General features: G+C 37.1%; 2 protein-coding genes across 2 annotated transcripts; one reads left to right on the top strand and one right to left on the bottom strand.

Annotated features, from left to right (window-relative positions):
• The first annotated feature begins 259 nt into the window (after positions 1 to 259).
• On the top strand, positions 260 to 7,715 carry entpd8 (ectonucleoside triphosphate diphosphohydrolase 8). Its single transcript, XM_056253795.1, has 10 exons — positions 260 to 412; positions 687 to 821; positions 1,963 to 2,080; positions 2,170 to 2,320; positions 2,429 to 2,588; positions 4,499 to 4,729; positions 4,857 to 5,123; positions 6,684 to 6,794; positions 6,946 to 7,080; positions 7,371 to 7,715. The coding sequence occupies exons 2-10, from the start codon at positions 696 to 698 to the stop codon at positions 7,563 to 7,565; spliced, it is 1,494 nt and encodes a 497-aa protein (XP_056109770.1). The 5' UTR covers positions 260 to 412; positions 687 to 695; the 3' UTR covers positions 7,566 to 7,715.
• A 583-nt stretch (positions 7,716 to 8,298) lies between these two features.
• Positions 8,299 to 11,379, bottom strand: rab44 (RAB44, member RAS oncogene family). The gene is made up of 9 exons (XM_056253794.1): positions 10,209 to 11,379; positions 10,027 to 10,109; positions 9,830 to 9,942; positions 9,618 to 9,731; positions 9,234 to 9,315; positions 9,039 to 9,153; positions 8,788 to 8,886; positions 8,600 to 8,676; positions 8,299 to 8,497 (listed from the first exon to the last, which is right to left on the bottom strand). Exons 1-9 carry the CDS (start codon positions 11,334 to 11,336, stop codon positions 8,413 to 8,415), a joined length of 1,896 nt encoding a protein of 631 aa, XP_056109769.1. The 5' UTR covers positions 11,337 to 11,379; the 3' UTR covers positions 8,299 to 8,412.
• Positions 11,380 to 13,660: the final 2,281 nt, after the last annotated feature.

Raw genomic sequence — 13,660 nt, 5'->3', positions numbered from 1 at the left:
CAGATAAAGTTGTTTATCAGTTCCCACATATCAAAGGACGTCCTGTCAAATTCTTTAAGAAAACTTAAATTCAACTTTTGACATTAATACATAAAAAAATAAGAGAAGATATGTGGTCCAATGAAGCATTGAGCTTGTAATCCAGGGAGTGTGGCCAAATAAATGTGTAGCACCTGTGTGTGTGTGTGTGTGTGTGTGTGTGAAAGAGGAAAAGTAAGTGCGTGTTATGTGTGTGTGTGTAATGAGCTGAAGATATACCGGGGAAGTGGGAGTATAACGTCAGTTCCCAGAGGCCCCTGCTGGAGTAAAGGTCTGGAGGTATCAACATTGTACATACCTGTCTTCGTTATTTGGCCAAGTCTCATACGTGTGTTCATAAAGAAAGTTCAACAGGTAAAGGAGAGGAAAAAGGGTAAGACTCTTGCTTTTTCTCTGATCTGTTATGTTTTATGTCTCGACCTGCCAATCAGCTTTAAAATAACAAAGATCAGTGGAAGATCTGGTTAATCATTCACTCTCTTAAACATGTAAGCTTGTAGACTTGAATGGGCATTTGAAGTATAAACAAAGCTATGATAAAGTAATTTGTCTTAACCAGGATTTGATAGTGGCATGTCATGAAATGAACTTTCCATATTTGTGGATGAATCGTTCCTGTAGTGCTTATTTGTTTTGTTCCCGGACAGATTGCAGATATGGGAATTCAGATGAAAGCTATATTGTTGGGTTCTGCAATGGCAGCCGTAGCTTGTACAACCATCATCGCTTTGGTTCTCTCTCTTGCTAATCATCAGACTTTGGATCAGCCATACTCAACACAGGTGCAAAGCAAACACGCTCAACTGTCAGTTACGATGCGGTTTTGTATATATTTTTAATAGATTAGGAGTAAGTCAACCCAAGTAGGAGGCATTCACCAGAAAATGTCAAGTTATTTTTCATGTCTGCTGACAACGCCTGTGGTTTATTTAATGTAGATCACCTGAAATCTGTCAGTATTTGCTTTATAGGATACTATTATCATAAATATGTGTTGGTCGCGACTGAGGATATTTGTAAGCATGGCTATGGTCATTCCTACAATTCAATGCCTTTGAAATATTTTAAAAGATCCTTTTCATGATCAACTTTTCACTGCTTTAAAAAAAATATTCATGACCCTTTTTGCAGAGGACAAACAAGAGTCAGGAAAGAGGAGGGAGAAAGAAGGGAAATGGGATCGGGACATGACATCCCTGTGAACACATGCACTAGTCATATTTAAATGAACACATTATATTTATATATATATATATTTTTTAAAAACCATACTGTTTAGTGTTAAGATATTCATTAGTAGAATTTAGATTTTTTTAAGGACACACATTTAACCCCTATTTTGAATCATTTAAAATAATTAAAACAAAAAGATGTACAAAACCTTCTAAAAAACAAACATCAAAATAGCACTTTTCAGCTATACAAGATAACATAGCCCAAGTTGAAATGTTAATATACAAGTATATTTGAAATTAACATTAAGCTAAATTAATAAATTCTGTTGAAGTATTGTTCATTATTTGTTCATGATATACCTGCATTAACTAATGTTAACAAATGGAACCTTATTGTAAAGTGTTACCAAAATAACTATAATGTGCTATTATTTGAAAAATCTGTTAATTATGTCAATTTCACACATTAATAGTCTGTTTCTTAAAACAATCCAAGGTAACAACCTGAAAAATGCATAGCATGTCTTTTAAGACCACAAGCATAATGAACAAGCAAACAAATTCTAATTTCTCACCACAAACTAATAGTGAATCACGGTTTTATTAATCCTGTGGAATAACATGAATATGATATAGCTATTGTCAAAAGTTTTCTCTCAGGATGTGTTTGCTTATCTCAGGAAAGTAATCACACCCAATAAATCAAGTTTTGCCCAAATTTATGGAACTCTTTGTCTGACTTCCTCAGTATGGGATTGTGTTCGATGCCGGCTCCACTCACACGGCCCTCTTCCTGTACCAGTGGCTGGGGAACAAAGAGAACAACACTGGGATAGTCTCTCAGAAACAGAGCTGTGATGTGGAAGGTGAGGACAGCACTGGAAACTTAGACAGCTTTTTGTTCTGTTATGCTGCAAGTTCAAGTACATACGTATTTATGTATTTATTTTAATAGGTGATGGCATATCAAGCTATGTCGAGAACCCTCGGGCAGCCGGAGAAAGTCTTAAGAAATGCTTGGATATTGCCAAAGCAGTAATACCAGAAGGACAGCGGAAGGCTACACCTGTGTACCTTGGTGCCACTGCTGGCATGCGGCTTCTTAGGTGAATCAACTGATCAACATCTGGTTGATTTATCATAAAAATTAAAAATGAATAAAAGAAAATATGAATTTATATTTGCATAAACGATCAGTGTTATCGGTTTCACAGATTACAGAACCAAAGTCTAGCAGACAGCATCCTCGTAGAAGTCACCAAAACAATCCAAAGTTATCAATTTGATTTCCGAGGGTCCAGAATACTCTCTGGCATGGAGGAGGGGGCTTATGGCTGGATCACCATCAACTACCTCTTGGAGAGCTTTATCAAGGTGACTAATGGCTTTCCAGTGCTGATGGAAAACTTTCAGCATTTTTACATTAAAAAAAAAAAAAAAACATCACTTAGTCCGATTTATAAGCTGTTTTCTTCATGGGGACCAAAAGATGTCCCCACAAGGACAAGGATTTCGGATATTGCCATCTTTTGGGGGACATTTTGTCCCCATAATGTAGGGTTTACCAGGACCGCACACACACACACACACACATAAACAACGCACAAATACATGCACACACGCACGCAGGAGGACATTTAAAAAAAATATACAATACCGCAAGGGGACCAAAGATCCTATAATCAATGCTCGACTACGCCACCTGGAATACACCAGGAAAATAACAGCCCTATACCAGGGCACACAGGTTCGTTGCCAAATGCAGGGGTGAGCAAGGATATGTGGACTAAAATACACAAACAACAAGTCACTTTATTAAAATACAAAAGAACATTAATGAAGACATACAATAATGCCACAGTCGCACTAGTAAACCGTACCAAATAACATTTACTAAAGACACACAGGAGGAAGATGGCCAGCAGAGACACTTTGGATTTCTCCCCACACTCAATATCCAACACACACAGTGATAAAATATTAAACACACTACGTGCAAATACACAAAATCAAATTATAACCACGGCCAACCCCTCCCACTCAGCGATCCAGTGAGACAATGGAAAGAAAATACACAAACTACTGAAATACAAAAGGTTCTATACTTGTAAAACAAAAGTACACATTCATAAACCAAAATAACAAATACATTTACTCAGGAACAAAATTAACTGAAGTTTAGACAAAACTCAAAATAAAAATAAAGCAAGCTTCGCCAACAAGAACATTCAATTGAGACCCAGGCAAAGCAGCAGTGCAGTCACATTAGTAGGTGAGCCTATCAGTGCCCAGTTTGGAGAGTATAAAAATGTGAGTGGTTTCTTGGCCAGGTATGCGTCACTATGGGTCCTGCCCATTGTAAACTTCATGTTGTGAGTAATGGAGAGCTTGATGCATCCTCTGGTTTTGCTCTCTGGTGTGCACTGGCTCTTGAAATAGCTGCTAGTGTGTTGTCTCGTAAGCGGTGGCATTCTCATAAGGCGAGTGACGATGTGTAATACACACCGCCCTCAAATAAATCACAGGAACCCTTGGACATTGTTGCACCACAGGAGGTTTGCAGCACTGTATTACACATCGTCACTCGCCTTATGAGAATGCCACCGCTTACGAGACAACACACTAGCAGCTATTTCAAGAGCCAGTGCACACCAGAGAGCAAAACCAGAGGATGCATCAAGCTCTCCATTACTCACAACATGAAGTTTACAATGGGCAGGACCCATAGTGACGCATACCTGGCCAAGAAACCACTCACATTTTTATACTCTCCAAACTGGGCACTGATAGGCTCACAGAGTTGGCATGACACCAACCAATCTCAGCAAAGGCTATACGTCACCCTGCTACATTCAGCACTGATAGGCTCACAGGGTTAGCATGACACCAACCAATAACAGCAAGGGTTATACATAGGTTGCACCCTGCTACACACGCACACACAGGATTTCATATTTAGTAATTTAATATTTATGAAAAAGATTCAAATTTGTACACTTCTCTATATGTTTAGAATAATAGTTCATTTATTAAAAAGAAAGTTGAACAAACAACATCAATGCAACATCAATAACTTTAAACTAGATATTTCCTTTTCATCTTGTATATTTTTATTTGCCATTGGTTCTAAAGGCCATTGAACATTTGGTACAATGGTAGTTGCGATACGATATTCAACACTGAATCAAACCAATCAATCAACAGTAGAATATATTTTAATGACTCTTAATTACTTCTCTTTTGTTAGTCAGAACATCCAGTACTCTTAGTGGTTTTCCTTACAGCACACTTTTGAGGGCCTTTGGATCCACCCTAAAGCAGGAAAGATCCTTGGAGCTCTAGATCTCGGTGGTGCATCAACACAGATCTCATTCACCCCAAAAGACCCCGTGAGATTCCCAGATTCAGCTTTTAATCTCCAGCTCTATGGGTACAAGTATGAGTTGTACACATACAGCTACTTGTGCTACGGCAAGGACCAGGCTTTGAAGAAACTTCAGGCATACCTTCACAAGGTTGGTTTTTAAAGGCTTCACGTATCAGTACCATACAAGTTTTAGCGCTGTTATGTAGGTTTAGAAAGAAAGTGTCTTCAATTATGGATACATTAAATGTCTGATATGGTGTTTTTGCTTCATCCAGACTGCTGGACCAACATCTGTTATCAGTCACCCATGCTACCACAAAGGATATAAAGTCAATGTTACTTTGGCTGAACTTTACAACTCCCCTTGTGTGGTCAAACCAAACAATTTTAACCCCACGGCTACAGTCACTTTCTCAGGAACGGGAAATTCATCCCTCTGTCTTTCTCTAACGGAGAATATTGTTAACCTCACCGACTGTGCCTTATCACCAGACTGTGGTTTCGATGGTGCCTATCAACCTCCTGTCAATGGCGAATTCTTTGTGAGTGTTGCGTTCCTTATCAAATCAACTTCTTTAATATAGCATTATAGTAAAGTTAGGAGTTTTAATGTAAGGAAGGAAATGAAAGCACAATTACAGTGGGAAGATACAAACACAACTTATTTTATATTGAATGTATTTTACATTACCTTACATGGACATGCAAAAACACAAAAAGTTATACAATATTTGATTGAGTCTATTTTGCAGTGTTTCTTGCCACAGCAAAGGAAATAATATTTGACCTGAGTTATAAATCTGCCGTCTTAAATATGATGTGTATCTCTAAATAATGTCAAGAAACGAGTTGCCCTAGCGGACTGCACACGAAAACAACATTGGCTTCAATGCAACCAGTTTATCAGATTAAATTACAAATTACTTTTTGGTTAATCAAAAACATTCAGGGTGATGAATGCAGTCTAAATCCTGAACGATTGAGCCGGTTCTTTTAATGAACAGTCGCTAGTAATTTATTACATGTAATCTGGATTACGTAATCAGATTCCAAAAATTAAGTACTTGTGATATTACGGTTTAAAATATAACCTACTCATAAGAAGTGTTTTCTGCTAAATGCAGAACGTTGAATCATTGCATATCTAATCAGCTCCTTGCGAACACATTAATTATTATTTGAATTATCCCTCAGTGAGTCATTTAACTACGTATACCTGTCTTTGGAAGGCAAACCACAGTCAAACACATTCAAATGTACAAATAATCGTCATTACATAATTAAATGCAAGCCAGGGATCCCCCAACTTTTTTGTCAGTTAAACCTTTTTTACCTATATTTACTTGAAGTAAGTTAATAAGTAAGGTCAATAATAAAATAAAAATATTAATAACGACAATAATACAATTAAGCTCACGGTTCTCTGATGTTGGTTACATGACATGCAGGTAAACGAATAAAATATTTCGGTAACACTTTATTTTACAGTGTCCTTGTTACACGTCACATGTTACTAGAGGAATTGCTATAAATTGTGCATAATTACATGCAACAAACCCCAAACGACACCCTAACCCTAATCCTAACCCTATAGTAAGTACATGTAGTTAATTAATATTGCTCAGAGTCAGTACTTAAATATATAATTACACTGTAACATGAACACCTTAAAATAAAGTGTAACCAAAATTTCATCTTTTTTAGTAGTGTTTTATTTATTTATTTATATATATATATTTTTTTATTAATTTAAATTTTATGATATAATTAATAGCTTTTCATTAAACTCACAAACCCCTTGCAGTTCGATCATAAACCCCAGTCTGGGAAACCCTGATGTAATGTTAGGTCAAACGTAATGTAAGTTGTAATGTAAGTTAGGTCAAAAGTAATCTAAAAGTAATCCAAAAGTAGTCCAATTATATTACACTGTTCACTCTGATGAATCCTTCACTGAACTTAGTCCATTAGAGCGGTTACTAATGAACAAATAAAGAAGTAGCATATAAGTTACTCTTTTTAGTGAATCGAATTATCCTCTTTTTTTGCTTTAATTTGTGTTTTCCATGTGTTAAAATAACTATGTTTCATGTCCATCGCAGGCTTTTTCAGCATACTTCTACACCTTTGACTTCCTTGGTCTCGCCCCAAAAGCTCCACTGACACGGGTTCTTTCCACTATTGAGACTCACTGCAACAAAAACTGGACCACTGTGAGTCCACAGATACTATCACAATACATTGTAATCCTACATTTTATAGTAAAAAGCCTGGTCAGACGCGTAGTGATCACATATGATTAAATGTTTAGTATATTTGATAATGCTGATCCTAAAATTAATGGAACGTTATTCCTTTCTGCAGCTTACTGCTGAAAATCCAGCCATTAAGGCGAAATATCTGAGAGATTATTGTGCTTCAGCTCATTATATTATGACTATTCTACTGAAAGGATACAAGTTCAATAACACCTGGGATCAAATCTCTTTTGAGAAACAGGTAAGGAATACAGTTTTATCAATGTAAATTATTAGTCTTCCTGTATTGCAATGCAGCTGTTCAGTGATTCATAAGTCATATGGGACTGTAATGTAATCTGCATCGCTAAATGCAGTAGCTCATAAACTGATGTCATATGTGTCTCAATCAATATGCCAGATGACCTGTGCTCCAGCAGTATAAGAAAAGCTCTTCGAGGAATCGCCCTTTATATGGCACTCCTGACATAAAGCCTGTCTTATCAGTGTGATATGGGGATTTGTACTCATGTGACCTTATGATGGTTACAGGTAGCAGACACAGATGTTGGTTGGACTTTGGGCTACATGCTGAACCTGACCAACATGATTCCCTCTGAACGTTCCAGAGCGGTGACAGGGGTGCCGCACAGTCAATGGGCGGCTCAGATTTTCTTCATCGTTTTTGCCCTCTTCCTCAGTCTATTTATTATAGGCATCCTGTTTGTCCTTGATCCAAAGCACTAAGTTGTTTGTGTCATGAGTGAATGTGTATGTTTACAATAATATTTATCGCTTATATTTCAGATATGAAGATCGACAAGCAACTCTTCTGACTACTGTTTGAGATGTTTGCTTTACAAAGAAAGAATCTATACATTTTGACATTATGATAACAAAAATATTGCTTTTTGTGAGTTTAAGTTATTTAAAGTAGTGTCTTGTTTTGAAGGCTGACTAGTTACACCTCAATGATTTAGTCTGTGCTAGATAATAATTAAAAAAATTGAGATTTTTCATAATTTATAAACTCTGAATTGTAATAGTTTTTTTTTATTTGTTTGTAATTTTCACCTCCACTCAGCACTTACAGTTGGAGTTAAAGCATTTAACATACATCAAATACATTTATAGTTACATTATTATATGTGATATTATAAAAATGAAACCATTATTGTGCTTTGTACATATTTATAAAACACTGAAATTATATTTCCCTTAAACATCGATATAAAAGCAGCTTATATTTTGGCTTTGCTTTTTGCGAAGTGTTTGTACACTACCTTCAAAAGTTTAGAGTCAATAAGATTTAATATATATTTTTAAAGTGTAAATAATTCCTGTGATGGCAAAGCTGAATTTTCAACATCATTACTCTAGTCTTCAGTGTCACAGGATCCTTCAGAAATCATTCTAATATACTGATTTGGTGCTCAATAAACATTTCTCAATCATCAAGTTTGAAAATGTTTTTTTTTTTAAACTTTTTCTCAGGATCCTTGTTGAATAAAAGTATTAATTTTTTTTTTTTTTTTTTTATGTACTGACTAAAACTTTTGAATCATAGTGCATCTCTGTGTGTGGGAGAGTGTTTTTAACAGCAACCAGATTTCTTCGATGGTGGTTCTCTTCTTAATGTTGTGTGTTCCTCTTTTCGTTTCTTGCGCTGCACTAACAACCTAGTAGCAATGAGAAATTAGTCATTATGCATGGATAGAAAACACACACATATTAAACGAGTAATAATTAGTGTAGTGGGTTTGATTTGTTTTGGGTCTTACTCTGCAAGAGTCCTCATGGATTCTGATACATTAGCCCCAGTTGCAGCACTGCACTCCATGAAATGTATATTATACTCCTAATGAAGGGAAAAATACAACCAACCTTTTATAAAGGTTTATAGATGTAGAAGAAATAGATTAATGCAAAACAACTAGACAGTACTGTTGAAGTCCCAATGAACTCTTACTCTGGCCAGATCCGCCCCTTCCTGAATCTGGACTTTACGCTCAACAGAATCGTTCTTGTTTCCGAGCAATATCATGATGGCATCATCAGGAGCCCTTTCCTGTGTGACATTGTCATAATACAATTAAGGGAAGGAAACAGAGATATAGCCTGGTTTCTCAGCAAAATCACAATTTAGATTTACTAGAAAATATAAGGTCTTATGTTTTGACTAAAATATAAGGAAATTTAAGTAATGAAAACAATGTCTACCCGAGCTTGAGAGATCCAATCTCGTACAGAAATAAAGCTCTTTGAACATGTGATTTCATACATGAACAGAAGCCCATCAGCCTTATGGAACACTTGTGTGGTGATGCTGTGAAACCTTACAAAGATTTTTTGGGGTTAAATCACACACCACCGAACCTCTTTTTTCATCATCTTTTGTTTGTTCTGATGTCTTACCTCTCTTGACCTGCTGTGTCCCATATCTGCAGTTTAACAGTTCTGTCAGCCAGCTCAACAGTTTGCATACAGGTATCAACACCTGGGTGCAAAACATTATTAATGTGATTCCTTTTAGAAATAGTATGTTTTAATTAGTAACTAAATAATATTAATTTAATAATAACAATTTATTTAGTAAAAATAATTATATGATCAACAAGTTATAAGAACAAATGTTTTTACATTGTTTTAACTCATCAAAATAAGTTAAGCAATTTTCAACTCATTTTTAAGTCAGTTTATTATAATTTAAGTTCATTGTAAGTTGATTGTACTTAATTTAAGGCAGCAACTTTTTTACTTCAGTAATCAATAATCCCTCCTCTCTATCACAACACTCACCAATAGTGGAACGGTAATCCTCAGTGAACTGCCCTTCATGGAAGCGTCTTATGAAGGAAGTCTTTCCCACACAGCTGTTTCCCACCATGACCACGTTAAACTGTAATTCACTATCTGAAATTATATGACAGAGTTTGTTGACATGAGTATTAGGTATTAAACTATAAGGATTAATATACATACAATATACAATGTTTTATGACTTTGCTCACTCCTGTTCTTTAAATTTATTGTCTGCCTAGTTCCAGTGCTTCTATCATGTTTTATGATTTGGTCCAAAGAAACAAGACCAGCACCAGTGCCTTTTGGAGCAGCTTCTTCATTTCTAGAACAAAAGAAGAAGTATTATTTAATTTTTTTATATATAAAAGAGATTTGGGATGAACTCTTATACAGCTCTCTGTCATACCTGGCTTCCATTTTGCTCTGCTCAGAGATCGGTTGGAAAATTGGCTGATTCTCTGGTTGTAAGCTGAGATGCGGATCACATACCTAAACAAAACAGACATTGATTAGTGTTTTAAAACAAATACAATTTCCATAAAAGATTGAAGTACAAAATCTACGGACCTTAAACGAAGTTTAACATACCGTTAAGTCATCATTGCGCAGATTGTCCTCGACCTCATCTCCTAATTCGCTCTTACTATCAGAAGCGTCCAGCCTACCAAGGCCTTGTTTGCCCTTATTAGTGCGTCTGGACCCAAACTTCCTTTTAGTTGAAGGCGACGTCCTTTCTTGGACAATAGGGTTACTGCTTTCTTCTAGCTGACTGCTACTTGTGTGTGCACTGGGGACATCAAGATACCCTTTATTCAGTTTATTTTCAGGGATATTATGCACTACAGACGTCTCAACGATTTCAAGGTTCTTCATTTCTTGCTTATTTGCCTCTAAGTTCTCTTCTATCTCCCCATCCTCTTTGTCTTCTTCCTTCCTTTCTGCTTTGATCTGCTGTCTGGGATTCTTGCGAGTTGAACCCATTTTTCTTCTTCGTCTTTCTGGTGAGTTGGGTTCACTGTGAGTTTTGGAGCTCTGTGATGGTTTCGGCTGAAGTGATTTGATTTCTGAGTTTTCTGGCTTATTGAGATGAGAAGTATTCACTAAGTCATCTGAGTTTGGCTCTTTGACGATCAATTCATAATTCGATGAACTTTGAGAAGTCTTATTTAAAGCTCTCTCTATCTCACTAAGAAGTGAATCCTCTGACTGATTAGAGTAATTGTGAATTGTTTGTTCTTCTACAGATTTTCCAACTAGGCTCATTTCAGAGTCCTGAGACATCTGCAGATGTGTTTCTGCAGTCTCCGTGTCCTCATATACATCTCTCTTCCCCCGTATTCTTCCTTCTCTGACATTTTTCCGAGTCGAGCCCATCTTCCTTCTTTTCTCAACTGGAACAGTCTTTGGCTGTAGATGTTTGGTAACATCAACACTTACTAACTGATCTTCAGTATTTTCAGGTGTTTCATGTCCAGTTGTTCTAGTTGGGTCAGAATTGTTCTGATAATCATTTTCACCTCCTTTTAAATCAGTTGCACTAACTAGCATTTCTGATTCAATATCTATGGTACTGATAGCTTCTGGGGACATTTCCTTGGGCTGACTCATGTTTGATGCTAAAGGCATATCATCCAAATCATCCTCTGCTTTTTTAGTTCCTCTATCCATTGCCATACCAAGTATATCATCCTGGTCACCCATGTTTTTCCCATGCATTCCTCGAGGATTTTTCCGAGTGGAGCCGATCTTTCGTCTCTTTTCTTGGCATGTGGTTTCAGTTTGTTCAGGCTCTGATCCTCCATGAACATGCTGATCAAGGTAATCTGCAGACATGGTCTGAGGAATATCTTTGCAACTGACTGTCAAGACAAATTTGTCCGTTGTCCCCCCATACAGATTGATTGCCTCAGTCAGACTATTACTGTCATTTACAGTATTCTCCATTCCCTTTTCCTCACTCACCTCAGATGAGTCATGGATATTGAGAGAAACTTCCTTCACTCCATCTTCTGATTCAGAAAACATGTTTGAAATAGCTGCTTGATGAGAAAATTCAACAGGGAAGTATTGTTCATCCAGTTTACATTTATCTTCTCCTTCACTGATTGCTAAATGTGGGTCTGTATCCTGCTCCTTTGCCATTCCTTTACTTTCTGCATCCATGTTTTTGGATTCTACTTCTCTTCTTTGCCCTTTGTTCCCTCGGAGTGTTTTGCGTGTTGACCCCATTTTTCGTTTTTGAACAGCTGGAATCGAGTTTGATTGTATATCTTTTCTGTGAGACTCTTCAGGAATGATGCTTGTGATTTCACTTTGTTCAGGTACTGAGTATGTCTCAACATCTCCCAAAGGAAGGTCTAAAACAATCTCAGCAGCTCGATTTTGATCATTTTGTTCTGAGTTTTTTGTCTGCACGTCCGATTTTCTAGCAACATCCTGAATGTCATGGGTTTTTTTACCAGCAGATGAACCGAATGCTTGCTGATGTACAAGAGATCCTGTTATGGATTCTTCAAGAGTTAATTTCTCCTCAGACTTTGTGGTACCATCATCAGTTGTTGTATTTTCAGCTTCTCCCTCTTTCTCTTCTTCAACCTCTTCATTTACCATCCCCTTCCCTCTCTTCCGAGTTGATCCCATTTTTCTCTTCTGCAAAGATCTGTTGGAGACTGAATGCATTTCAACTATCTCTGTTGGAGGTACACAAGTGTTACCCTTGACAACATCCTCAGATGACACATGAATTTGAGTCTCCTCCATAAGCAGGGCATCAGACAAGACAAGATCAGAATGACTTGTAAGGCTGTCTCTAACCAAATCTGCAGTTCTCTCTGGGACATCTAATAAATGTGAGCCAGTATCATCCTGTGCTGGACCAGTTTGTGTTTGAGATACAACTGATCTTTCCTCTTGCTTTAAATCATCTGAGAGTGTTTCTGTGTCTTCTTCTCCTGACACTTCTACTCTCACTTTCATTTGTCCTTTGTTCCCTCGGAGAGGTCTTCGAGTTGAGCCCATTTTTCGCTTGTGAACAACTGGACTAAATTTTGCGTGTACCTCCTCTCTGTGAGTATCTTCAGGAATGAGGTTGATGTCCCTTGGCTCAGTAATTGTTTTTGTTTCTCCTGAAACTTTAATCTCAACATTTTCATATTTCACTCTTTCAGCATCTCCAGTTTTTTCCTGGGACTCTTCATTCATTTTTGTGAGGGTTTGTGATTCTGTGATGTGAGAGATAGTTACTGCAGTGGATTCCTCAGACACTGAATCTAAACTAAATGATGACTGTATGAAAGCAGATTCAGACCCTTCAACAGGACCAACATCATTCTTCTCACATATTTCCATCTCCTGCTCTTTAGCTCCATCTTTTGAGCTTTGTGATGTAGATTTATCTGGACTGGGTTCATCCTCCAAACTGAATGTTTCTTTCTCTACATTCACCGTAGCTTCACTGTCAAGTGTCTCATTTTCATCATGATATTTCATTCCCTTTCTTTGTCCTTTATTCCCTTTGAGAGGTCTTCGAGTTGAGCCCATTTTCCGCTTGTGAACAATTGGACTCGATTTTGAGTGTGCCTCCTCTCTGTGAGTATCTTCAGGAATGGAGTTGGTGTCACTTTTATCAGGAATTGTGTTTGTCTCTCCTGATCCTTCAGTGGCATCATCTTGCACAAGAAGACCAGTATCAGTCACAGAAGAAACATTCTCAATATTTTCAGATACTTTCAATGTTTCCAGATTTGCAACAGTGACTGTATCATTTTGAAGCAGATCAGACACAGTCATGTTACCCTCTACTGTAACTGAATCTACAATAAACTCAACTTCTTCAACTAAAACAGTAGCATGACGGATGCTTTCTTCTGTTCTTTCTGCTTCAGATGTCGTTAAGTCTGTTGGTTTGTTTTCTGTTTGAATTTCTGAGTGTGATTCTGTATCTCCCTCTGCTGTCCCTCTTTCAGCATCTCCAGTATTTTCCTGGGAATCTACATTCATTTTTGTGAGGGTTTGTGATTCTGTAATGTGAGAGATAGTTA

The sequence above is a fragment of the Rhinichthys klamathensis genome, unplaced genomic scaffold, assembly GCF_029890125.1.
Source record: "Rhinichthys klamathensis goyatoka isolate OS25496 unplaced genomic scaffold, OSU_Roscu_1.1 h1tg000109l_1, whole genome shotgun sequence".
NCBI lineage: Eukaryota > Metazoa > Chordata > Actinopteri > Cypriniformes > Leuciscidae > Rhinichthys > Rhinichthys klamathensis.
The sequence above is the reverse complement of the archived record's forward strand: the minus strand, read 5'-3'. Positions and strand labels throughout refer to the sequence as shown.